Below are 26,490 nucleotides of genomic sequence, written 5' to 3'. Positions count from 1 at the left end.
GCGCGCGCCCCGGACCCCTCCGTCGCGCCGCAGTCCTGGCAGGGGCCGCCCCGCTTCTGCCCCCCATCCCGCAGCGCGTCTCCCGGGGGCGCAGCCGGGCGGCCGTCGGGTACCTTTGAGCGAGCTGATCTCGTGCTGGATGGAGCGCGCCGTGTCCATGGCGGCGGCGGCGTTGTCGGGGGTCCTGCTCGGCCGTCGCCCCCCGGGGGCTCTGTCGGCGGAGGGGGCCGGGCCCACCGGCAGCGCGGCAGCCAATCAGCGCGCGGGGCTCCGCCGGTCCCGTCCAGCAGCGAGCGGGAAGCCGCGCGGTCCTGCCGCGGCCACTGCGGCACTTTGGAGGGGGGGGGTGGCGCGTCGCGCAGGACCCGCCCCGCGGCCAGCAATGCCCGCCCCTCGCCCCGCACGTGCGCCCCGGCCGCACTCAGCCAAGCCTCACCTCTGCACACACTTTAGTGACACCCCCCCCCAAAAAAAACCCCAAGTCCGCTGCAGCCGGACGCAGCTTTTGCGAAGAACCGCGGCCTCGAGAGTTGGCGGCTGCAGCAACTCAGCCCCAGCCAAGTGGGGGGGGGGGGCGGGGAGGCTGCAGCACCAGGCGGCCTTGGCAAGGCAAGAGCGGCTCCCTTGCAGCACACCAGCGGGGGCTCCTTCTGCCAAGACCCCTCCCCGCGTGGGACGCAGGTCGAGCGCGCCCGGACAGGGAGATTTCACTTGCTGGCACATCTAAGCGCTGCCTCAACTCCTGCCTGGGTGAAGTATAAATGGCACAGGAGGGGGCAAGTCCTACACCCTGCAGGACGCGGGGGGGGGGCTCACACATCCAAAATATGTTGCTCTCAGACTTGGGGAGTGTTTGGAGGCCCCATGAAGACTTCAATGTGGGTTCTGCAGGGCTCAATCCTAACCCCCATGTTCTACATGAAACTGCTGGGTGGGGTTATCCGGAGGTTTGGAGTCAGTTGTCAGCAGGATGCTGGTGACACTCAGCTCTATTTCTTCTCTACATCTGCAGGTGAGGCAGTGGAAGTGCTGGATCAGTGTCTTGCCTCAGTAATGGACTGGATGAGAGCCAACAAACTGAGGCTCAATCCAGATTAAGACTGAGGCACTGTGAGTGGGTGGTTTCTTAGACCAGATGGCTGGGAGGTCGCCTGCTCTTGATGAGACTTGCTCTGAAGGAGCAAGTTCGTAGCCTGGGGTTACTCCTGGATCCCTTGCTGTCGCTCGAGGCTCAGGTGGCCTCAGTGGCCCTGAGTGCCTTCCATCAGCTTCGGCTGGTGGCCCAGCTACGCCCCTTTCTGGACAGGGATAGCCTAACTACTGTTGTCTAAGCTCTGGTAACCCCAAGGTTAGATTACTGCCATGCGTTACACGTAGGGCTGCCTCTGAAGACGGTTCGGAAACTTCAGCTGGTGTAAAATTCAGTGGCCAGGTTGCTCACGGGAGAAGATGGTTTGAGCATATTACACCTGGTCCAACTGCCTACCAATTAGTTTCCGAGTCCAATTCAAATAGATAAAGGGCAGTAATAATAATAATAATAATAGAAGGAGAGGAGAGCATGAGAGGGGTGTGTCCTGTGCCCTCCAGAAGGGGTGGGGTGAGGCCCGTGGCTGGTGCAGGAACACCAGGCCAACAGACAGCTGGGGCTACTGGACCCTGGGAGGGAGGGAGGGAGGGAGGGAGGGAGGGAGGATCCTGCTCCTACTACTTGATGGGAGGCAGCTCTCACAGGCTGTCGGAAGAACTCTGCTGGATCAGGGCCATGGCCCACCTCCCCCAGGTGCCTGTATGAAGCCAGGGAGCAGAACATGAGCCCAGGAGCCCTCTCCTCTCCCGTGGGGTCCAGCAATGGGTCTCAGAAGCATCGCTGCCTCCAACTGTCAAGGCAGAGGGTAGCCAAGAGCCTCCCAGAGCCTTCTTTTCCGTGAATTTGTCTATGCCTTGTGCACGGGGAGGGCGAGGGGGAAGGACTGAAGTCACAGGGACTGGAAGCGCGGCCTTCGTGATCAAGAGGAGTGTGGCAGAGGTCAAGTGGAATCTCCCCCCATCTGTGCAAGTCACAGAATGGTAGAGTTGGAAGGGACCCCGGGGGTCATCCAGCCCAGCCCCCTGCAAGGCAGGAATCTCCGCTCAAGCATTCCTGACAGAGGACCAGCCACCTTCTGCATAAAGACCTCCAAGGAAGGAGACCTTCTGAGGGCGTCTGTTCCACTGCTGAACAGCTCTTAGTGCCAATAAAGTTCTTCCTGATCTTCAGTCGGAATCTCCTTTCTTGTAACTTGAAGCCACTGTCTGCCCCCACATCACTCTGAGCCTCCCACTGACAGCCTGGTGCCAGGGGATGCCCAGTGGGCACAAGGCTGCAGAGGTTGCAAGCTGGCCACCCGCCCAAAGCCCCCTGGCAGAAACGCCAGATGTGCACGCCCCAAAATAATAATAATAAAAAATCTAGCTCCTGCCTCTGTGTCAAATGTGCAGAATTCCTGGTTTATTGTGGGGCTTGGGACTGGAAATGGGGGGGGGCAGAGGGGAAGGGAGAGGAAGTGACTCAGCACCAGCAGCTGTGGTTCCCAGGCCCCCAGCAGCAGCCAGCACAGGGTCCTAGTGCCTGACGGGCCCATCTGAGGGCACTTTTGGTGTGGTTTCACAACGCAAAGCAACAGTCCACAAGCCTAGGGGACAGTCAGCGGGCAGCACCTGGTGCGCTGATGTTCCCAGCTCCACAAGGTTGCTATTTGTGTAAAAGGAAAAGGGGGGGGGAGCACAAGGCCTGGCCCCAATCCCAAGCCCAGGTGGCAAAGCAGGCTCCAGCCTCAGCGCTCCTCCACTGAGCCAGAATGGCTCCTCCCCAGCCCTGGAACCAGAGCTCTGCTTAGCTGAAACTAGCAGGGGCTTCTCCCACCCCTGCCCCATTTGGAGCCCCAGGGGGTCCTAGGGGAGGTGCCCCTCATGTTGCAAATCAAGGCCGGCCTGAGTGTTGAAAGAAAATATTTATTTACGCTACAGGGGCTGCGAGAACACTAACTGCCAAAAAATTGGGGAAAAAGAAATAATACCGACAAAAAAAGAATGGCAAGATAAATTATTGGATTATATAGAATTGGCTAGAATGACTGATGTATTTAGGGGTCAGCCCAAACAAAAATTTCAAAAAGATTGGGGAAAATATAGAGATTACCTTAAAAAGCAGTGCCCTCAAATTAATACTTCGACTTGTTTCGATTAACTTCTGCAAATAAATTATGCTGTAAAAGCTAAAAATGGAAAGAAAAGGGGGTAAAAATGAAATAAGAAGGAAACAGAGTGATGAGGTTCTGTGGAACTTCCGCATTCAGAGGCAGTCTACCTTCTGGCCAATCCCCTGTGGTTGGGATTGGGACCAGGCCTTGTGCTCTGCCCCTTTTCCTTTTACACAAATAGCAACCTTGTGGAGCTGGGAACATCAGGGCACCAGAAGAGACCCAAGGAGGAACCGATGTCCCATTTCAGGTGAAGGTGCAAGGCAAGAAGACTCCAGGGCAGGCACCCCCCTAACTTGGCCCTCCAGATGTTTTTAGCCTACAACTCTAGCAGGACCAGTGGTCAGGGATGATGGGAATTGTAGTCTCAAAACATCTGGAGGGCCGAGTTTGAAGAAGCCTGAATTCTCAGAGGCAGCAGGCAGAATCCCAGAACTAGGTTCTGCAAGATCACACCCTCCAGAACTTGCTTGCAGGAGGAGATGGCCAGAGCGCCCGCTGGGCTGTTTTGCCAGCCCCTGGGTCCCAGGCTGCTCTGCACCAGCCCCAAGGCAGAACCCACACCGAGTGGCTCTTGGCTCTGATCTTGAATACTTCAGAACCCGCGCAGATTGCAACAGAAGTGGCGACTGAAGCAGGCAGCTCAGAAGTATCAGCTCCTTCTGGCATCTTTCCTGGAGGAGAGGAAAGGAACGTGGCTGGTCCTGCCTGTGGTGCAGAGAGGGCACTCAGTCAAGCCTCTTGGAAGGGAGAAGAACCCCTATAGGGCCCTCCACCCCAGAAGGGTCCAGAGAAACCCCTCTCTGTCCACTATCAGAGAACCTAAGGAGAGCCTGGGGGATCAGGCCAATGCCGGTCTAGTCCTGTTCTCACAGTGGCCAACCCGGTGCCCCAGGGGGGGACCCTCAAGCAGGACTCGAACACAGAACAGCACTCTCCCCTCCTGCATTTTTAAGCTGTATTTCAATCAGTTTGTTTTATATTTGGTGTTAGCCGCTCTGAGCCTGGTCTTGGCTGGGGAGGGCGGGGTATAAATAAAATTTATTATTATTAATTATTATTATTATTATTATTATTATTATTATTATTATTATTACCCTCTCAAGCAGGATTCGAACACAAGAGCCGCCCTCTCTCCACCTGTGTCTTCCAGCAAGTGGGGTTTGGAAGTACTGCTGCCTCCCAGAACATGGGGCCCATTGTGTAACGTGACCCACAGAGAAAGGAAGGCCGAGTCTGCACTGGGAGGAGATCCTGAAAACCCCTGCTTTCATTTTATTCTTTCTCTAGTCAGTTTCTAGTCCTTAAGATGACAGAGCAGACAGCTTTAAAATGTGTGGGAAGTAGTAACTCTTGAAATCCCAGAAACTGGAGGAGGAGGAGGGAGCTGGCTAAGGTCCCCTGGGGTCTGGCAAGAAGGACATGAGAGGCCGCCTGCCTCCTTGCAAGGCCTGTACTGACTCGCTCTCCTCGCTTCTCAGGCCAAGGTGGGGGGGGGGCAGTTTCTTTTCTTTCAAACTGGGGGCTGAAACTGGTGACTTCTGCAAGCCAAGCCAAGCCTGGGATGAGGCTCCAGCGTGTCTCCTTCTCCCAAACCAGGATTAGCAGAAGCAGAATTTTGCTAGCAGTAGAAAAAAAAGTGCAGAATAAATTATGCCTCCCCCTCAAAACTCATTTGGGGAGTTTTATTGAATAAAGGTGAAAGGAATGCCTAATGAACAGGGTGAGAGACAAGGAGGCTGCATCTGCAGGATTTAGAAAACGGCACAGGATTTATGGGTTACTTTGGGCCTAAGAACCCCCCTGCTTGGATCAGGCTGAAGGGAGCACCCCCGGATCAGCACCCTCTTTCTACGGGGGCCAGGCAGACGCCTCTTCTGGAAGCCCTCAAGGGAGCAGGACCTGAGGGCAACAGCAGGGCTCTCCTGCCCTGTGCTGGCCAACAACTGTCCCTCAGAAGCATCACCTCCTCCAGATGTGGAGGCCCAGCAGAACCACCAGAGTCAAGAGCTGGGCCATTATTCTAGGGAAAGAGGTGCCAGAACTCATCTTGAACGCCTCCCATGTTCTCTTACGATGGCAATGGTGCCCACCTGAGTAGTGTCAGAACTGAGTTCCGGTGGGTTCTGGCTAAAAACAAAGCCCTGGTCAGGAGTCACTGAGAGCCTCCATGAATTTCTCCAATCCTCTTTTAAAACCACCCTGAGTTTGTGTCCATCACTACATCTTGTGGGCGGGAGTTCCACAGTCTAACTATGCACTGCATGCAGAGCTTACTTTCTGCTTCACTACATGGCCTCGTTGGGTTCCAGTGTTACTCAAGAGAGGGAGAGAAGCTTTCTAGCTGCTTTCTCCACAGCTTGCGTAATTTTAATGCACCCCCATTCTTTATTCACCATTTTCCTGGGCCAGGCGCCCTCCTCCCTGCCCCAAGCAGGCAGAGGAAGGTGAATGGGGGCACCCAGAGGTCTGGGCCCCCTGCATGGCCACTTGGCTGGGGCGGGGCAGAGCTGCTGGGCTCCATCTCTCTGCTTGCAGCAATCTGGGGGGGGGGTGTTTAACATTTGGAGGAACTCCACAGCCCATGCTCTATCCTTGCCCACCCCCGTGTGAGTCTGAACCATCAGGAACATAAAGGCCCCCCCTGAGGCAGAGCACCCAGTCCTTTGCACCATGCAGCTGCCACAGGAACGCCTGCCAGGCCACTTGCCAGAATCAGCCACAGCAGCAATTCCAGCCGCACTGCAGCCTGGCAGGGCCATAAATCCCCCAGCAAGGAGGATGAGTCTGGCCAGCCAGCCAGCCAGCCCTCCGGCATCTCCCAGTCTTGCGCTTGGGGGCCTGGCTTTCTCGCTAGTATCTCCATGTTCCTGCATTGCGCCTCACCCCACCCACTGCCCTTTCCACACCAGCTCCCAACAGGACCAGTGACAGGCAGGAGCTGCACTGGCCCCCCCAGGCAGGCACAGGTGGCTGCTGCTGCTCCTGCTCCAGCAGGTGCTTCGCCCCCCCCCCCCAGGCTAGAAGGAGCCAGGCAGGGATGGGCGTGACTCACAGGAGCCCCAGCTGAGTGCAGCAGACAGCCAGGATTGGAAGAAGGCCCTCACACAAATCTATGGCGGGACCACATTTGGAATATTCAGTGTGCAGTGTTTTGGTCGCCTCACCTCAAAAGGGATATTTCAGAGTGGGAAAAGGTTCAGAAAAGGGTCACTGAAACAGATCAGGAGCGGGAGCGATGGAGCAACTCTCCTCTGAAGAAAAGCTGCAGAATTGGGGGCTTTTCAGCTTAGGGAAAAGGCAAATCAGAGGCAGCAAGAGAGACGTTTATAAGAGGACGCATGACCTGGAGGAAAATAGAAAGAGAGGAGTTTGTCTCCTTCTCCCACATAACACCAATTAAGTCCTTCTTCACACAGCGCAGTTAACCTGTGGAACTCCAGCCTGGATGGCTTTCAAAGAGGACTGGATAAATTCATGGAGGATGGGGGGGGGGCTATCAGGGGCTATTAGCCAGGGTGGCTGTGTTTGCCTTCACTGCTGAAAACCCACAGGAGGGGAGAGGGCTCTTGGGCTGGAATTCTGCCTGGGGATTCCCACAGGCAACGGCTTGGCCTCTGTCAGGGCTTCTGCTGCAGAAGGCAGAGGAAAGCAGAGGGTGCTAAGCCGCCACCCCCCCTCATGCCCCCCACCCACAGGAAAGCACCCCTGGCTTAGTTATTAGATATTCAGACCACCTTTTATCCCATAGTATCCCAGGGCAGAGTTCAAAAAGCAAAGGACTTTGTTGGCCCCAAACTGGAAATCCCAAGAAGTTCCCACCACTGCGGAGTGACGAAAATGACAGACTATGCGGAGCTATCCTGACCAGCAGGATTCAGGATCAGGATGATCAGAGATTCCAGGAAAATTGGAGTAAATTTATTGTATACTTAAAGGATAACTGTAAAAACTTAAAGACACTAGCAGGATTGAAGTAATTCCTACATTGTAGATAAGATAGATAAGATGTAAAAAGTTAAAATACGCAACTGGATTTGATAAGGGACACCAACTGGAGGGAAGGTGCAAGCTGAGCAGAGCAAAAAGGTTTATATGCTGATTAATATATTGTAGGAATGAACATGTAAAGAAAATAATAAAAATTTATGGGGGCGGGGGGGGACAAAAAGCAAAGTCAAACCAGACCACATAAGTAGCTGGCATCCGTCTGTCTCAGGAGACAAAGGAAGAGTGTGCCTTGGGGTGAATTCCACCCTTGGCAAGTTCAGCGCCTGCTTCTGCACTGTGCAAAAACTAATTAAAACCAGGACACACCACCAGAAGAAGTAAATAGTAGCAGACATGTTGTTTTTAAAATGCCCAGATCTAGACTGACAAGTCTTCCACAACCATCTGCATGAACAATCCAAGTTTTGACACTCTGGCCTTTAGGAGCCCAGCCCCCACCCACCCACCCAGGGCTCTGGAAATATTACTGCAGGGCCTCCCCAGACCCTCCCAAACTCTCGCTTGTAGGAACTGCCTTGCATGCAAAGGAACAGGTGACGCAGCTCTGGTTACGCCTGCAAAGGGAGGGGTGTGGCAATTGCGGGGAGGGGGTTGTGGAAGCATTTCTCAAGAGGCAGCAGACACTCAGCAATTCCCCCCCCCCACCTCAAAAGTGAGCTCTGCAGCTACCAGGAACACCCCTTTGAACCACTCAGTGCAATGGCCCACGTTGGTCAACACAGCTGCCCTACTTTAATCTTGGAACAACCACACATAACAGGGGCAGACCTAGGCTGGCATCACCCACAAGTCGCAGCCAGATTGGGGGGGGCATGGCAAGGAAGATGCAACTCCCAGATGGAGAAGAGCCTGGTGGGGGCTGCCACTTTCAAGTCACGCTTCCTGCATTGCAGGGGGCTGGACTAGATGTCCTCAGGATCCCTTTCAAGTCTGCAAGTCTAGGATTCCACCTGGTGGGAGGAACATGTGCAGACAGCCGTTGTCTCGTAGCCGCAGAACCACAACGCAATGCCACACACGCTTCTGCCTTGCACAAGATCGGGAGGCAGCAGGGCTTCTCCACCTAGTCCCACCTGGAAATGTGCCCCCCCCCCCGGCAATCACAGTGGGGGCAGCAGGCAGCGGCTGAAGCAAGCCACAATCAGCTCTCCAGGGGGCTAAGAGAGCCTGGGCTGCCAAGGTGGTTTGGGGGGAAGCCAGAACCATGCAGGGGCCCCTCCCCCTCCAAGAGGGACCGGGACCAGGCAGCAGAGGCCCAGCCGTCTCTCACAAAGGCACCCATCCCTGGCTGGCAAGTGGCAGGTGCCAAGGCCAGAGTGGGCAAGAGCAGCCTTTGCCCACCCGGTAGCTTCCTGAGTCTTTGGACCACAAATGCCACCAGCTGAACAGGTTGAGACGGAGGGGAATCGTAGTCCCAAGCCTCTGAAGGGCACCAGGTGGGCGAAGACTGGGCAGCAGTGCCAGGCCAAGGGGACCCAGGGGCCGCTCCCCACTCAGCATCACCCAGGAGGTCACAGAACTTTAGAACTGCAGCGCTGCAAGCCCCCCCCCCCCGGCCGGGTCATCCATTGCAAGTATCACTGACAGGTGGCTGTCTACCCTCTGCTTGGAAACCTCAAAGGAGGGGAGTCCACCCCTTTCTGAGGGAGAAGGTTCCACTTTCAAACAGGTCTCACAGTCAGAAAGTTCTTCCTTAATGTTCCTGACTGCTCCGAGGATTTAAAAAAAGGGAAAGGAGAGAGGGAAACGTCAATGGAATAAATAAACTGCAGATTTCTGGGGTTCCCAAATGAGCCCCCAATTCCCAGCCCTGAGAGCTGAACTGGGCACAGCCCCGCCCACCTGCTGTCAGTCAGGAAAAGGGGAGGGCAGCCTGCCTGTCCTTTGAAGGGCAGCTGAGAAGCATGAAGGCAGCTCCATGGGACTCCGGGGGGGGGCAGGGTACCCCCACTCCCTGCCCATCATCCCTGAGAGAAATCAAGGAGGACTCTGACAACAAGGGCAGCCTATGGGGGGGGGGGACTCAGAGGAAGGAGGGCCAGAGTAAAGGGAGGAGGGGCCCCAGGAAGCTTCTAAATAGCTCCCAGGTCCCTCTCCTACCACAAGCAGGCAATTATCTCCCTTTGAGAGGGGACACACTCCTCCCCCCCCCCAGCAAGCGCTGCCCAGCATCCTGCCCAGGGGACCCACTGCCCACCCCCACCCCAGATTCACATGTCCTGCAATCAGAAAATGTCTGGAAATTGGTGGAGGGGGGGGGCAATGCCAAAGACTGACAGAGAGAAGCTGCTCTCAGGGGTAATAAATAAATCAGGGCGTGCAGAGTGCCTTTGTCTGTGGCCACAACCAGCCTGAGCTGAAAGGGGAGGGGTTTGGGTCAAAGGGCAACGGCACCCCACCTCCCCAAAGTGGGAGCTAATGTGAAGAGATGTGCATTAGGAACTGAGCAGAGAGCATCTCCAGATCAAAAGGGTTTCTCAGCTCTCATGGGGCCAAAAAATGTGCCCTGTCTAGTTGGAAGCCCTCAAGGCGTTGTCCTAGGCCCAGGAAGGCAGGGGGGGGCTCTCCTCCCCAGCTCCCCTCAGTCACTGGCAGAACCCAGGAGGGGGGGGCAAAGGAAGCGACCCCCGGCGAAGTCCACCCATTGCTCCATCTGGCTCAGGATTGTGCCCACTGACTGGCACCAGCTATCCAGCATTTCAGATTTTGTGCATGAAACTTCCAAGGAGAGAAGGGGGCGAGGGGGGCACCCAGACTGAGCTCCCCATCCTTGGCCCACACAGCCCACCACCTGCTCCCCAAGGGGCAACCCTGGTCCACGTTTCCCTGCTCCTGTCAGTGCACAGCACCTTGTGGTATTTGGGGCCCCCTCCTCCTGACTCTGCCCCACACCCTGCCAACTTCTGCCCCAGACCCCAAAGCCTCGCCCCTTCATCGACAGCAGCTGCAGAGGGAGGGACGAAACCAACCCCCCAGCCCAGTTTCTCCTCGGAGGGACAGAAGTTGGAGCCACCCGGACAGTTGCAGCTTCTGCTTCCAATATGGTCCGTTTTTATTCCCTTTTCGCTTCACCAAAAACAAAACCTTCTCCCAAACAGAAGCGAGCCTGCCCTGCTGTTCTAAAGAGCAACGCGCCTCTCGCGTTTCCTCCGACTTAAAAGGACAGGAAGGCGGAATATCGACGTGTTAATTGATTTTACTAATTGGCCCCGCGGCCCCCAAGCCTGCCCTGCCCACTTCAGCGCGCTAACGGAGCGCATTAATGGAGCCCCGAAGGGAAAGGGCAGCAGGGCGGCGGCGGCTGAGCCGGGCTCGGCCAGGACCCTTCCTCTCCGGCAGCGCCCCGGGGTCTCGCCTGCCTGCCTGCCTGCCTGGCCGGCTCCCCTTGGTGGGCCAGACGGCGCGGCCTCGCTCCCCGGCGCCCGGGGCTCCGCAAGAGGTCCGGCCCGGCGCAAACTTATGCCCTATTAAGGGAAGGCGGCGGCGGCGGCGGTGCGTGGCGCCCATCGGGCACCGGGAGCTCCCTGGGCCGCCCGCCCGCCGGCCCGCGCCACGTGGGGCGCACCGCCCGCCGCCCGCCTACCTTTGTACTTCTCGCTCACGTCCTCGTAGGCTTGGATGAAGTCCTTCTCCTCGGGGTTGGGGGGCAGCAGGCTGAGGTTGAAGGTGGCCATGGCGCGGGGCGGACTGGCCGGCGAGGGGGCGCGCCCGGCCTGCCTGCCTGCCTGCCTCTCCGGGGGCGGGGAAGCGCGACGGGGCGGGAGGCGGCCCGGCCGGGGAGCCAAGCCCTGCAAGGACATTCCAGCTGCCGGCCGGGCCCGACCCTTTAAAGGCACCGCCGCCCACGCCGCCCAGCCCCGGCCGGGGCGGAGGAGCGACGGGGCGGGCCGGCCGGCGGACTGCGGAGCACCTGCCACCTCCGACCTCGGGGCCAGGTCTGGCCAGGGACCCCGCCGTCCCCCTGGGAAGGAGGCGACGCAGGGCCACTTCCAGACTCCTCGCAAGAGCCCAGCCCTCGAGGGACGAGGCCACGGGCAGATCCCAGCTAGCCGGGTCCCGTGTCCTCCCGGGGCCCACGGGGGGCTCTTCCGGGCCGGAGCGCAACTGCAGCTGCTCTCCCCACCTGCAGCTCCCCACAGCTGGCCCTCAGACGGGGAAGCGAGGCGGTAGCCATTGTGGCTAGTGGCCTGCAATAGCCTGGTCCTCCAGGAATTTGCCTCGTTCCCTTTTAAAGTCTCAGCCATGCCACCTCTAGTGGGAGAGAGTTCCATAGGGCCCATCTGGTCCAGCATCCTATTCTCACAGTGGCACTAAATCAGCCAGCAGGACCAGAGAGCAAGGGCCCGCTCCGCCTCCTCTCTGGGGAGGCAGAACAGAGCCCTCCTGGCTACATCCACAGCCCTCGATCTCCTCCATGAATTTGTCTAAGCCTCTTTCTAAGCCATCCAGGTGTGTGGCCTCTCCATCACGGCCACCAGAGGTGGCGGGTGGCCATGCCTTGTTTCTTCATTCAGTGGCTGGTATGGGGAGGGTCTGTGTCTGGGGACCCTGGAATCCTAAGAAGGGGACCCCGACATAAAGACTCTGGCTGGCTGCAGAGGGATTTCCAGGGCAAGCGTCCTCCTCCTGTGGATTTCTCCTCCAGGTCCCCCCCCCCCCAGTCCTTCTGCCTGAGCCTCTGGCCCAGCCATCTTCTCTTGGTAGCAGGAGTGTAACTTGAGCGGGCGGGTGGGTGGGTGGGTGGGTGGGCTCCCCCTCCCACAAAGCCCAGCAGGACAGACAGAGGGAGAGAGACGGGGCCATGTGTCCTTTTATTGCGCCAGCCCGCCTGCCCCACCCCCTGCAAGCTATGAGGCCAACAGGTATTTATAAAGCGCCCGCTCTGACTCCAACAGGTTCCAGAGATTTTTCCAGCAGAGTTCTTTCTCTCTCCAGCCCCCTCCCCCCCAAAAAAAACTCCGCAATGGCCAATTATCCCTCGTCTTCCCCGCAGCTGGCACATGTGCCCCACCACTGACGTCAGTGGCAACAAAATAGCCCCATGGCTGCACCAAAAGTACTGGACGGGGGGGGAGAGAAGGAGTGAGAACCCCAGCGGGATTATTTGTGCTGCAGAACTCAGAGTGCCTGGCCCAAGTATGCGCTATGAAGTCAATGTGCCCTCTTAGGGAATGACAATCGCCTCGTGTTCCTAAGCCTGCAGGACAGCACGGTGGCACCAGAAAGTGCTGCCAGGGAGCCAGGGGTTTGGGGGCAAAGCAGGGGGCACAATTCAGCCAGGGCATTAATTCAGGCAGGACTTGGAGGACCAACTGGCATAGGCAGGGCTGCCCACCCACTCATCCCCACCTGGGCTTGGGTTGGGGGTCCTCCTCTGCACCCAGTTTGCCAAGGTCTCCAGTATGATGGGGAGAGAGGAAAGGTCAAAGGTCGGGCTGGCTCCTGCAGCCGTTGAGAGCCAGCCTGAGCCCCCTCCTCCAGCCCCAGAAGTCATGCTCAGACTTCTGGAGTTGGCCCCCTGGCTGTGTGCCAGGAGCTCCTGTGACTCAGCCCTGGGGCAGAAGGGAGTGGTGTCAGGTGGACTCTGGGCAGGCTGTGGCCATGCCAGGCTGATCACTGGCCTTTGACAGGAGCAGGCGTGTCAGAAACCAGCCAGGGAACTCCCCTGGGGTGCCCCGCCTGGGTTGCCCAATGCAGCGCCACAGAGGGCATCTGGAGGGGCCAAGAGGGAGCCTCTGCCACTGGTCTGGCCAGCTGCTGGGGGCCGGAGGGCAGCCAGCAAATGGGTTGCTCAGGGAAGACCCCACCGAAGCTCCTTGCCAGCCGCCAACTGCTCGGCTGGGCTGCTCCAGCTGCGAAGAAGCAAAGGCAACCTGGCCGGCCCGTTGAAAGCAGCCCAGCAAGAACTGAAAGAAGCACCTCTGGGCTGGAGGGAACCCAAAGGCCATCCAATCCAGCCCCTCCTCCCCACCCTCATTCCCAAGACAGAAGATTCAGAAGAGATAAGACGAAGGACTTCTGCATGCAGCACAGAGTTGAACTGTGGAACTCCCTCCCACAGGAGGCCACCAGCCTAGAGGGAGGTATTCAAATTCATGGCAGAGGGGGCCAGGGAGGGCTCTGTTCCGCCCCCACAACTGGGGGCTACAATGTTTCTGGATACCAGATACTGGAAACCACAGGAAGGTTTCCCACAGGCCTCTGGACGGCCACTGGGAGAACAGGAGGCTGGACTAGATGTGTCGCTGGCCTGATCCTGCAGGCGCTTGTACTGTTCACATGATCCTTTTTACGCACAAGAACCGGCCTGGGGTGCCAGCGCCTTAATGCAGGATGGCGGCTAGAGGTAATTCAGGGCCCACCCTCTTTCTTACCCATTGTGAAGTCAGGCTAGGCTCAGAGTGTTGGGGGTCACCATCAGTGGTCCCTCCTAACCAGCAAAGGGGGACACACACACACACACACACACACACACGCAGCACCCCAGAGGCCTCTGCCCAGATGACTCCTGCTAGTAAGCCAGGCCGCCTGCCAGATTCCTTTCCCCAGCATCATCGCTTCCCAGCTCTTCCCAGTGTCCCTTGTGGGTTTGGGTTAACCCCGTGGGAGCTGAGCTGCATCCCACACATCCAACTATCATGAGAACGGCAACTTAGCTCACAGAAAAACCTAGTTATGACTAAGGCAAAGGAGAGTCCACAGTCTCCCAGGAGAGACTGTTCCACTATCAAACCACTTGTGTGTCGACTCTTAGATTTGCAGGAAGCGCACCCCAAGGGCAGAATTGGACCGCGACATTTCCCTGGACCTTGGTAAGGAGAAGCTGCATGTGGCAGAATTACACACACACACCTCCCCCAAAAGTGCTTAATTGTGCCTGGATCGCTGCCCTCTAGTTTTCATGCCCCCAGCTTGGGATGGGAAGAAAAGGGAGCTCTCTTGGGTTGCCAGGATACCTCCTTCCATGGGAAGAGCAGCTGCCTTCTGGGAGCTGAGGGGCCTCCTGACATCACACACACACACACACCCGGACTCCTAGAGCCAGGGGCAAACATTTCAGCCACAAGGTCACAAGCTCTGCTTTGCCAGTCTAGCCTGGATCCCTGCTGGGAAGAGGAGGAGGAGGAGGAGGAGAGCAGGGACTTGGGTCCACTTCCACGCTGGCTGGGCCTGGCAGGAAACTCTGGACTCCACAGGCCAGCGATCAAAGGGCTCCTAGGTATGAATAATGACCCCCACCTGCATTCCAGAGCAGGGATCGCCTCTGAACCTTTGGCAGGAGGAGGGGAGGAGACGCAAACCTGCCAGACAAGAGGGCTTTGCTGGCAGTGATCTAGGGGTCAAGCACATTCCTCGACCAGGAGGGGAATCCCACAGCCCTTCCGGCTCCTCTTGGAATCACAGAATTATTGAGGAACGCCAGGGGTCATCTAGTCCAACCCCCAGCAATGCAAGAAGCAGAGTTCAAGTGTCCCTGACAGGGACTTGACCCTTAAACACCTGGTGCCTTTTGCCCCACCCTCTTTGGGGCACTCCTCTTCCTGGCGACAGGTCTCCTGGCAGACATGGCAGCATTTCAGAATACAGCCAGGTGTGGGGCTGAGGGGTTGCACCTGGGCGAGCAAAAGTCCCTTCATTTCCCTGAAAACAGGGCTGGGCCTTTCAGGGCTCCTCCTTCACCCCCCCCCCCGGATGGCTGGAAGGAGGAAACTGGCTCTCTTATTGGTAATCAGCCTCTGCCCAGAGTGCAGGAGCAGGATGATGCCCTTCCAGGCTGGCCCCAGCCACTGCCCAAGATTGCTTAAGGCAGGTGAGTGACCTGCGTGGTGGGGGAGAGGGAGGGCAAAGTGTCTGTCCAGGGAGGGTGATGTCATCTCCCCAGATGGGTGCTATTTGCCGAACCTCTGCACACCAAATAAATAAGCTTTTCAGAGAGAGAAACCCACTGAACAAGCCCAGCCAAGAGGGAGGCCACACCTGTGTGCAGGGCGAAGGGTTAAGCCGCCACAGCCCTGGGATTGCAGGTACCCAAAAGAAAGACAAGTGAGGCTTCTGAGTCCTCCAGAATCCCCCCTTAGGCTGGAGGGAAGCAAAGCAGGAGGTTTGAAGGAGAAGAAATTGAAGAAGAAATTCAGACGAAAGAAGAATGGCAGACGAAATTAATGGGCTATGCAGAATTGGGCAAAATGACGGGAAGGATTTGAAACCTGCAGGACCAGAGATTTACACAAGATTGGAAGAAGTATATGAATTATTTGAAGAGCAACTGTAATCAACAAATTATGCCAGTAGGACTACGAGAAGTTTTGTAAGGAGAAATATACGAGGTGCTACAAAGTAGAAAAAGATAGAGATATTGGTTATGTGTTTGAAATGTACCGTATTTTTCGCCCTATAGGGCGCACTTTTTCCCCTCCAAAAATGAAGGGGAAATGTGTGTGCGTCCTATGGGGCGAATGCAGGCTTTCGCTGAAGCCTGGAGAGCAAGAGGGGTCGGTGCACACCAACCCCTCTCGCTCTCCAGGCTTCAGGAGAGCCCCACCGCCAGCCCCACAAGCTCGGGGGACAGCGGGGAGGCGGAATGCCGCCATCCCGCTGTCCCCCGACTTGGTTAGAAGGCTGGCAGGGGGGAGAAGTCCCAGTCCCGCAAGCTCCTAGAGCGATGCCAAAGCTGCACGCAGCTTCGGCATGGCTCTGGGTCCCGTTCTGGGGGCTGGGGTCAGGGGAAGCTTGGGCCAAAAAAAATTTTAATAAGATGTAAAAGTATGTTTAATTATTGTTGAAAATGGTACGTTAAAAAACTAATAAAAATTTATATTAAAAAAAGGTAGCAAAGCAGGAGGACCACAGAATGGCAGAGTTGGAAGGGATCCTGATCTAGTCCTAGTCCATCTAGTCATTTGAGAGCCAGTGTGGTGTAGTGGTTAAGAGCAGTAGTCACGTAATCTGGGGAACTGGGTTCACGTCTCCGCTCCTCCACCTGCAGCTGCTGGGTGACCTTGGGCCAGTCACTCTTCTCTGAAGTCTCTCAGCCCCACTCACCTCACAGAGTGTTTGTTGTGGGGGAAGAAGGGAAAGGAAAATGTGAGCCGCTTTGAGACTCCTGAAGGGGAGTGAAAGGCGGGATATCAAATCCAAACGCTTCTTCTTCTTCCAGCTGAATAATCCCTGACGGATGGCCACCCAACCTCTGCCCTGAAACCTCCAAGGAAGGAGAGCACTGCCTTCCCAGGGAGTCGGCTCCATGGCTGAGAAGCTCTCATTCGCCAGGAGCAGAGAGAGAGTCACCCCCAGCTTCCTCCCTTCAGCTGCCCCAGGGCGGTTTCAGAGGCTCCCCTGGGACTCAGATGTTTCTCAAAACTGGGGGGTCATAGCATGTCCCTTGCAGAATAGAATGCATCTCCCAAGCTCCCCATGGCCTGCCAGAACTGCAAGTTAAAAGTCAGAAGATCCCTTGGATAAAATGAGGGAAATATACACATTTTTGCGCCCTCCAGGGGTGTCCACCCATCACTAGTGAAAGATAGCCAGGAACGAAGTTGCTTTCAAAGCAGTGACTTGAACACACACAAATGGGGAGTTCCTTGTACAGTCAAACCTCGGCTGTTGATCATAATCCATTACAGAAGCCCCTTCAGCTTCCAAAATGTTCAACAACTGAGGCGTGGGTTTCAATTTGCTGCAGGAGCTTCCTGCACTCAGCAGAAGCCACATCGGACATTCGGCTTCTGAAAAACAGAACATTTACTTCCAGGTTTTTGGCGTTCGGGTGCCAAAACATTCTGAAACGGAGGTGTTTGGGATCCGAGGTTTGACTGTACATAAAATATGAGGGTTGTTTAGTACTGCTGGGCCCTGAACCAGCACCAGGGGGAGGGGGGCTTCTCCCCGTCACCCACTGTGCCCTCCAGAGACGCACCTGCCTTTGCCACCTGATCCAAAGCGCCACCGAAATAGCTGGAGAACGAGGAGCCCTGGCAGGCATTGTGCAGGGGGCACGGCAGGCAGGGAGAAGACCCTCTCCAAGGACAGCGGGTGCTGGGAAGCAAGGGGAGCCTTGCTTGGCCACTGCCTCGCCCCACTCCGCCTGAGACCACTGAGCAATGCTGCCCTCCTTTCTGGCAGCAGTTCAATGGATGCCGGAAACTGAACCCGGGACCTTCTGCAGGCAAAGAAGGCCAAGGAGTGTGGTGGAGTCTCCTTCTTTGGAGGTCTTCAAGCAGAGGCTTGACAACCATATGTCAGGAGTGCTCTGATGGTGTTTCCTGCTTGGCAGGGGGTTGGACTCGATGGCCCTTGGGGTCTCTTCCAACTCTAGGATTCTATGATTCTAAGATGTTCTCTGGCCCCATCCCAAAAAAGATCACCGATGGGAGGATCTCACAGAGCTGCTCTGGCTGCCCATCTGCTACCCAGCCAGGTTCAAAGTCCTTCTATTAATTGACAACACCCTGAAGAATTTGGGGCCAGGGCACCGCAGGAATCGCCTGAACCCTTCTGATCCAGCTCAATCACTGAAGGAAGCTCGTTTTACAACATCTGCCTCATTGACCCGGTCCTGTGGAACTCCCTGCCAATGGAGATTCAGCAGGCGCCTTCTGTGCCAACTTTTAAAAGCCTGCTGAAAACTTTACTCTTCCATCTAAGGCCCAAGCAGGCAGTTAATGCATCCCTTCCACAATTATCTACTGATGTTTGTTTTTAATTCTTTTGCTTTGAACTTGTTTCTAAGTTTTTCTTATTTTACTGTGTGGCTTTGTATTATTGTAAACCACTGTGATAGAAATGATACATACCACTAGTCGCACCCCTTCCACTCCCCCTGGCAGGTAGCCAGACCTCTTTCCACATGAGCAAATGCCCACAGCCAGGAAAGGCTCCCATGGGATGAGTGCGCATGCCAGAGAACTCCTCCAGGGAAGACCATCTCACCTGCAGGCCAGGAGAGGCCATGCAGCCTCCATGCGCTGGCATCAAGGCAGCCAAAGCCAGGAACCTGAGACAGGTGAAGCCAAGGACACAGAGGGAGGGCCCAGAGCGGGCAGGACTGGGCACCCCAGGCCCCTTCCTTTGCAGGGCTCACTGCTTCCTCAGGCATCCCTGGCATGCCACCCAGGCCCAAGTCCTTCAGCCTTCAGAAGTGGCACCTGGGCAAAGCGCCAGGAGGGGCACAAAGACAGGCAGAGGAAACCAAGTGCCCTCAAGCCTGTGGCTGGAGCTTGGAGGGCAGGGGCAGCCAGAGAGAAGCTGCGGGGGAAAGGGGCGTCTGTATGGGATTCAGAGCTCAGCTTCAACGAAAAGAACTGCAGCCCCTGGTCTCCCTCAGAGCAGAAGGAAAAGACTTCGGGGGAAGCCAGGGAGAGAGAACCAGGGAGCTGGAAGGGAGAGGCCAAGGGCACCCCCCACCCCCCACAAGGCCAGGCCAGGCCAGGCCCCAGCCCTCAACCAGCCAGTGCAAGGCAGGGCACACCACAGGGCTGTAACTCATCAGCAGAACACCTGGGTTCAGTCCTCCGCACCTCAGTACCTGACGGACCACCTCTCCCCATGGAAACTGACCCTGCCCGTGTCCTTTGAGGCCCGTCTCTAGGTGCACAAATTAAGTTCTCAGTGTTGTACACTGTCTGTCCCGAACTGAGCAAGTGAGCCAGGCCAGGAAGTGGTGGACTCTCCTTCCTTGGAGGATGGGGCGTAATAAATATACTATTATTATTATTATTATTATTATTATTATTATTATTATTATTACTATTATCATTATTATTATTAGCAGTGGTTGGATGGCCATCTGTCATGGATCCTTTAGCTGAGACCCCTGCATTGCAGGGGGTTGGACTAGATGACCCTTGGGGTCCCTCCCAACTGCCATTCCATGGTTCTGTGGTTCAAATCCCTACTCAGCCATGGAGCTCACGGGGTGACCTTGGGCCAGGAGCTGCTTCTCAGCCTAAGCCACCTCACAGGGTTGTTGCAAGGAAAAAAATACAGATGGGAGAACTATGCACATTACCTTGAAAGCCTTGGAAGAGAAGATGGGATCATGGAATCATAGACAGAAATGCAAGAAGTAAATACAGTGGGCCCTCGGGTTGCAAATGTGATCCATGCAGGAGGCATGTTCGCAACCCACAGCGTCCACAACCCGCAGCGCCGCTTCTGCGCACACTCAGGTTGCAATTCGGTGATTCTGTGCATGTGCAAAGTGCAATTTAGTGCTTCTGCACGAGCACCGAAACCCGGAAGTAACCTGTTCCGGTACTTCCGGGTTTTGGCATGTCCGTAACCTGAAAACGCGCCACCTGAAGCGTCTGTAACCCAAGGTATGACTGTAAATAAATGGGCTGTCTGTGGGTCCAGTGCCAGGCCTTGCCCTCCCTCCTGTGGGGCTGAGGGAGGTGCAGAGAAGCTGGACTGGACACTGCCCAGCCTGAGATCAGGGGAAGGACCCAGCCAGGAGCACTGGCCTAAGGGAGGAAGAGGGGGGGACACCGTGGCCCCCCCGCTCTCTGCCCAGGCAGCTCCTGAGTCTCTGCTTGGCTCCTCCAATGGACAAGGAGGCGCTTGGGGGGCGAAGGGAGCTGTATTGCAGGGCCCCCTGCTGGAGGCTGCTCTCACTGCAGGGCAGGACCAAGGCTAGGGGCATCTCTGCCCACACATCCCCACATCCCCAGCCCCTCCCCGCAGGAGGGGCCCAGGGCCCCATGGTCCCACCCAGCACAGGAGAGAAACAGTCACCCCACTAAGGACAGAGAGAAACTGGTGGGTGAATCTGTCCCTTTCAGGCCCTTCTGCTCTTCAGTTCTCCAGGCCAGTTTGCAAATTATTATTTTTTTATTAAGTCTCCATGAAGATCCACCAGCATGTTCATGCAAATGTCTCTCACAATATACAATGCAGTTTTCCCTAATAAGCACCTTCCTGCACACAAGGCTATGCACACTTTATCCCAGTACAGCTGTACCTTGGTTCTTGAACTTAATCCGTTCCAGGAGTCTGTTTGACTCCCAAAACCATTCGAAAACCAAGGCACAGCTTCCAGTTGACTGCAAGAGCTTCCTGCACTCAATAAGAAGCTGAGTCGGACGTTCGGCTTCTGAAAAACGTTTGAAAACCAGAAGACTTACTTCCGGGTTTTCAGTGCTCAGGAGCCAAAACGTCCAAGTACCAAGGCGTTTGAGAACCAAGGTATATGCAGAGCTGGAGTTACCTGGCTGAGAAACTGCCCTGCAAAATCAGGAGAATTTCAAAGGACGCACGGGTCCAGTCTAGTCCTTGCCTTGCTTGGAAAAGTGGGAATTAGGCTGGGCCAGGGATAGACTGGGGAATGGAGTCAGTCCACATTTCCTTGGATTTCTCTCCCCCATCCTTACCTGTGGCCAAAGGGAGTGCAGGTGACTCTCAAGGTGGGGGAGGGGAGAGCTTGAGCCAAGGCAGACCCAAGGAGAGTGACCCAGAGCGTGCCCACTTAATTTACAACAAAGTGGCAGTGCATAGGGATTTTTCAAATCATATAGTTAGAAACTCGTTATATAAGGTCTGGGCCAGGTATCACAGGTTATTAGAGTCTAAGATACCCTGGTGGATATCCCCAGAGGAGATGATAGCAGTAAAAAAGAAGAATATGGATACAGATTGGGTAACCTACCAGCAACTGATAAAAATAGAACAGGGTCAATAGGTTACGATTTTTTTCAGTGAATCCAGGGACACTTTTCAAGTCAATGGATTTTGTTTGGGGACTGATTTGTAAATCCTGGGACTGACCCCGGGAAATGGGGACATCTGCTAACCTTACAATACACATATGTGTAAATCTTTTTTTCTTTCTGTTATTTTGTAGAGATAAAAACCTCAATAAAAATTAATTTATCAGTTTTTTTAAAAAAGGAGAGTGACCCAGAGGTGCTGAATGGAGCAGGATGACACCCCCCTCGCAGGCAGAGGGCCAACCAGAGCAGCAGCGTCCAACAGAGCAAGCAAACAAGACCTGGCCACGCCCTGCTGGCTATGGCAGGTGGTGGCTGGGCGTGCCCCTCCCTCTGCCAACGGGAAAGGAGCTGTGGGGGGCATGAACCTGGACAGCACAAGGGTGGGGGGTCTGGGGTCTGCAGGGTCTCTCATTCTCACACCAACAAGCCTCAGGGGTTGCTGTGTTGTAGGGATCAGATGGGATTACCATGAGGAATTATAAAATATATATCAAACCATTGTGTCCACGATGAATGCATTGTGTTGACTGGGTTTAATGTATTGACAATAATTTCTGATTAAATCCCATAAGCTTCTACATTTATGCCATATTTCCTCTACTGTCCATTTCTCTTGCGCACACAGCACCCAGGCAGGCATCCTGGGTCATCAGAGACAGTGGGCAGTTTCTTTGATGTAGCTTTTCTGATATGTTAATCTTAGGATGTTAATCTTTGGGCCAGGAAAGAGATCTCACCTGAAGCCATCCTGCTTATCATGTTTATTGCTTGTTTATCACCTTCCGGGGTTGGCAGACAGCACTCCTTTGTAGTTCTGTTCTTTATTTACCCCAGAAGTGCATGCTTAATTAGCTTTTGTAGTGGGATTTGTTGAAATGCTCAGAAGAAATCTGAATGGTTCTTCCGAACACTCTGTAAAAGGTTCTTGTGTATAAAACGACCTGGGCCACAGGGTGGAGAGAGAGATTATTATACGCACCCTTCCCAGAGTCTTGCTGGTTCAAGCCTCTGTGTGTATTCTTATTAATCAGAGTTCAATCCTTCCTTTGCTTTGGGAACGCCTCACTGTGTAAAACCAGCAACTGGCTCGGCCAACGGCCAGGAAGAATGAAGGCCAAGGGGGAGCTCTTTGCCCTCCCCTCCAACCAAAAAGAAACCCCCTTACAGCACATCACAGAAATGGCCAAAAGGCTCTTGAGGCCAAAACCCAAGACCTCCAACCCACCGACTGACCACCAAAGCTTGGACTGCCCCTGTGAGGCCAGCTGGAAGGAGTTTCAGGTTTGGGGGAAAGGTCTTTCTGTTTGCCCAAGGCTTGCAGCATTTAGTTTTTCAGTTTTGCATTTGCTTCTGAGTTTCATTGTTTTCCATCTGCAAATCGCTTGGTTCTTTCTCTCTTTGGCTTCTTTTAATATTGCTTTTGCTGTTCTTGTGAAATTGTTAAATTGGAAGCCTCCTTGTAGATTCATGAAACCGAAAAGCAAAACAGATTTTTTTAAAAAAGCTGAATATAATAACTAGAGAGAGCAGGTGCCAGCCAGCTGCTTAGCAGGAAGGTGCCAGTCAAAAGGAAATGGCCAGGATGCTCTGCAAAGCACCAAGGTCTTGTCCACATTGGAGCATCATTCAGCTGCTATTCCATTCCCCCCCCCCATTCAAATTAGATGCAGAGCACTGCACACCTGCACATATTTGAATTTATATATGAGGAGCAACTTCCTCTTTCCTGTTCCCTTTTGGATCTGTCCCTGCCATCCGATGGGTTGTGCATGCACACAGATAGTGGAGCATGAGCCTTGCTTTTTAAAATAAAATTTCTCACCCAAGAAGTGTGCAGAAGCACGGAGCCAGCCTATTGTAACTTACTTGTGCAAGATTTGTGCAAGTCTGAGTGATACAAAAATATATGTACACACACATGATGTGATTATATATAAATGGCTGAGCTCCTGAAGTGCTCTTACTAGCAAACTGGGGGCGGAAGAGAATGAAAGCAATTATAAATTCTCAGCAAACGCTTTTCAGAACGCTGCCCAGTATATCGGGTGTATAGATTTTCAATGCGGTTTGCTTCTGCAGTTTTCTGGTTTTGATCTGAGGGATCAAACAAAAAAGAATATTCCTTCCTTCCGGAAAGCACTGGAAATAGTTAAGAGCACAGCTGGGAAAGTCATGGGGAAGCAGCCGGCATGGAAAGGGGAGCAGCAGAACCGCCCACCCAGAAACACTGAAACAAATTGCTGGCGACCCCCAGCAGAGAGGTCTGGAGCCCAGTTTCCCCCTGACTTGCTGCATCTTCCCCATATGCAAGCACGGAGAACCCTGGGCCCTCCAGATGGTACCCAACTAGAGCAAGTACAGCCAATAGCCAGGGCTACTTACTGATGGGAGTTGCTGGCCTCCGTCTGTCTTGAGAGACAATGGAGTCCGCCTCCAGGGGTGAAGTCCAACCGCTGTGTTAGCAGCACTGAAGGGACTTCCCTGGGGTGCAAGCCTGGGCTGCGTGTCTGGAGGTCCTGGGCTGCCCAGACGACAAGACCCCCCTCTCGGCATTGCAAAGGAAAGCAGAGCGAGACTTTGGCACCAACTTGGCTGCAGGAATTGCGTGAAGGAGGCGTACCAGGCACCACCCAACCGCCTTAGGGACTCCCCTTTGGTTTACTCCTGAGCCTTTTCCTCTCCCAAAGAGATCCCGCAAGGCAGTGGGGGTTTAGGAGCAGAGTTTTCCTTCTCCCAGGTGGGCTCCCTTCCCAGGTGGATGAGCCCCACCTGCCCCTCACATCCCTCTATAGTACATGCAGGAACTGACTTCTTGACCACGGGACCCCCTCCTGGTCTTGTTGATGGGAGCTGTAGTCCAGCAAAATATGGCGGGCCAAAGGTTCCCTATTCCTGCCGTATCAAGTAAACCCAAATTTCCAGGGGGAAAGCACTGAGCCTGGTGTTGTTTGGTAGTAACATCATGCGAAGGACGCAAATTAGACCAGGACACATGCAGCTGCAAACACACAGTGAGGACCAGCCCCATGTGAGCCCCACAAAGTCACAAAGCCCCACACGCCTATTAAGCCAGCTGCTAGAAGCAGCTTTGCCATCCACCCCACCTGTCTTCCCTGCAGGCAGGCAACATGGATTCCACCTCCATTCAGAGCCCTCCCCAGGTATTTCCTGAGAGGTGCCAACCCAGACCAGGTGCCTCCCCAAGTCTGCCATCGGCTGATGACTCTACACCCCTTGAAAAAAAGAAATATACCTCCAGCCACATTTTCTCTGCACTCCTGAGCACAAGGAATCTTTCTGTGTGAAGTGAGGTCTCTTTCTCTCAGAAAAAAGGGGTTTGGGGATCCCCTGTGCATAACATCTTAACTTGTTCTACTTATAATGCTTGTTTTTCCATCTCTGAAATCGCCTGAAGCCTAAACTAGAACGCATTTTTGTTGTTTCGGGGTTTTGTTTTGTTTTAATTAACTCGGGTTTAGGTTCTGTTTGTTCCTGAACATTTATACCCCTTGCTTCAGGTCGCTCCTGCAGCTGCCTGGGGGATTCCCAAGATCTGGCCCAGACCAGCCTCTGTGCTGCCCCTGCCTGGATCTTTGGGAGGAAAAACAAGTGCGGCACATGAAAAGCGAAGCCCCAGCAGACAGGCTCCGCGCTGGTTTGGAACGTGTGCGTGGCTCTGCCGGATAAGCCCTGGCTTTGCGGCTGGCTCCCCTCACGTAGGTGGCAAAGACTGGTTGGACAGCTTTGATGTTTACAGAATCGTAGCTAAGCTTTGTGCAAAAGCTTATTGTGGCCCAGAAACATACCTGGAGCCAGGTGAGGAGGACAGAAACCAGTTAAGGTGCAGAAGGGAAGTTCCCTGCTCTTAACAAGCTGAACTTGGACAAAGTTGGCAGGCTGGTCTGTGGCCGAGTTTGGTGGAGGGGCCGCACTCTGGCTCCCCTGCTCAGAATGGGCCACACTATCAGAACAAAAATGTAATCATGCCACACTGATGTTTCTTTTTTCCTGATAAGCAATACATTGTAAAACAAAACGAAACAACTCCTGGCACTGCTCGATTTATAACACAGAACACAACTGCTTTATAATATGACTAAGGGACATCTAGGGATGCGGGTGGCGCTGTGGGTTAAACCACAGAGCCTAGGGCTTGCCGATCAGAAGGTCGGCGGTTCAAATCCCCGCGACGGGGTGAGCTCCCATTGCTCGGTCCCTGCTCCTGCCAACCTAGAAGCTGGAAAGCACATCAAAGTGCAAGTAGATAAATAGGTACTGCTCCGGCGGGAAGGTAAACGGCATTTCCGTGCGCTGCTCTGGTTCGCCAGAAGCGGCTTAGTCCTGCTGGCCACATGACCCGGAAACTGTACGCCGGCTCCCTCGGCCAGTAAAGCAAGATGAGCGCCGCAATCCCAGAGCCATCCACGACTGGACCTAATGGTCAGGGGTCCCTTTACCTTTAAGGGACATCCAGGAAATATAAAACAATGCAGCTACATAAGAACATGAATTGTTCCCAAATACAATATTGGTTGTTCTTGAATCTTCCTGCCACACTCGCCCTCCTCTCCTGCCACACCCTTGGAGAACCACTGGTCCAGGGGCATCAGAATCCCAGACGGTGGAATCTCCCGCCTGAGGGAGACATACCCCTTTCTGTCACATAATAAACAAGCCTCTGGAGGGCACCGGGTTGGGGAGAACTCGTCTGGCCTTCAGCCATGCAGGTTTTATTTGCTTGCATGCAACAACTGTCCGCCCAGTCCAAGGGGTCTAACCATCCAGTCACAAAATGATAAACCACAATGTTGTTTGTCTTGTAAAGCCCCAGCAAACAATAAAAAGCAGCAGACCTGTGATCCCTGCATTGCAGGGGTTGGACTAGATGACCCTTGGGGTCCCCTCCAATGGCTCCAGGACTTATTCTCCAACTGCAGCAAAAGGCAAAAATGCCAGATACCTTTGCCTGCCCCTATGTGCCCCCCTTCTCTCCCGAGGGCAGCATAAGAGCAGAGGGCAGGCCAGGTGGGCTTCTTCTTGCCTTATGGAGGGGCTTCCACTGAAGAGGCCCTGCTGCCCCCCCTTGCGCTCATTCACCCACTGCCCCTCAATGGACAGGACCTCTGATGTGGACCACAGCGCATGGGAAGGGGCAGAGAGGAAAAAGCGGTCCTTAGGCTGCCCATTAGGTCCCGGTCTGCTAACGGGAAGAACCAGCACCTTCCATTGAGCCCCAAAACAAGCAGGGAATCAACAAAGAATGAACTGGATCGTCAAATAGGATTGGCTGTTTTCCAGCAAATGTGTGGCTGTGGCATTGGGACCTTTTTGCAGTTTCCAGAGGTGTTCAAGGGCTGCCCCATGGAGAGCAGATGACAGGAGTCTAGTCTGAAAGTATGTGATGCAGTATAACACCTGCTTGGTGTGTGTGTGTCTGTAGCAAGATCAGTTCATGTGGCCTGTCCTGCTCCCAGCTTTTCAGACTGGACTTCCTAGCAGAGAAAGATAAGGGGCCAGGCTTACTGGGG

General features: G+C 54.7%; 1 protein-coding gene across 9 annotated transcripts in view; it reads right to left on the bottom strand.

Moving 5' to 3' along the window:
• PLEC (plectin) overlaps positions 1 to 26,490 on the bottom strand; it is a gene marked incomplete at its 3' end in the record, with an annotated part of 112,103 nt that overhangs the window by 71,944 nt on the left and 13,669 nt on the right. For 2 of the 9 annotated variants that reach the window (XM_081205402.1, XM_081205404.1), the window contains exon 1: positions 10,837 to 10,985. The exons of 5 other annotated variants lie outside the window; for them this stretch is intronic. In XM_081205402.1, coding sequence (XP_081061528.1) covers positions 10,837 to 10,927 — 91 coding nt within the window. In that variant the 5' untranslated portion in view covers positions 10,928 to 10,985. Of the gene's footprint in view, positions 1 to 113; positions 175 to 10,836; positions 10,986 to 26,490 lie in introns of those variants that run through there. 2 more of the 9 variants (XM_081205408.1, XM_081205409.1) reach the window with 1 other exon arrangement.

Source organism: Podarcis bocagei (assembly GCF_964188305.1).
Source record: "Podarcis bocagei genome assembly, chromosome: 8".
Taxonomy (NCBI): Eukaryota; Metazoa; Chordata; class Lepidosauria; order Squamata; family Lacertidae; genus Podarcis; species Podarcis bocagei.
This window is presented reverse-complemented; position numbering and strand designations above follow the sequence as displayed.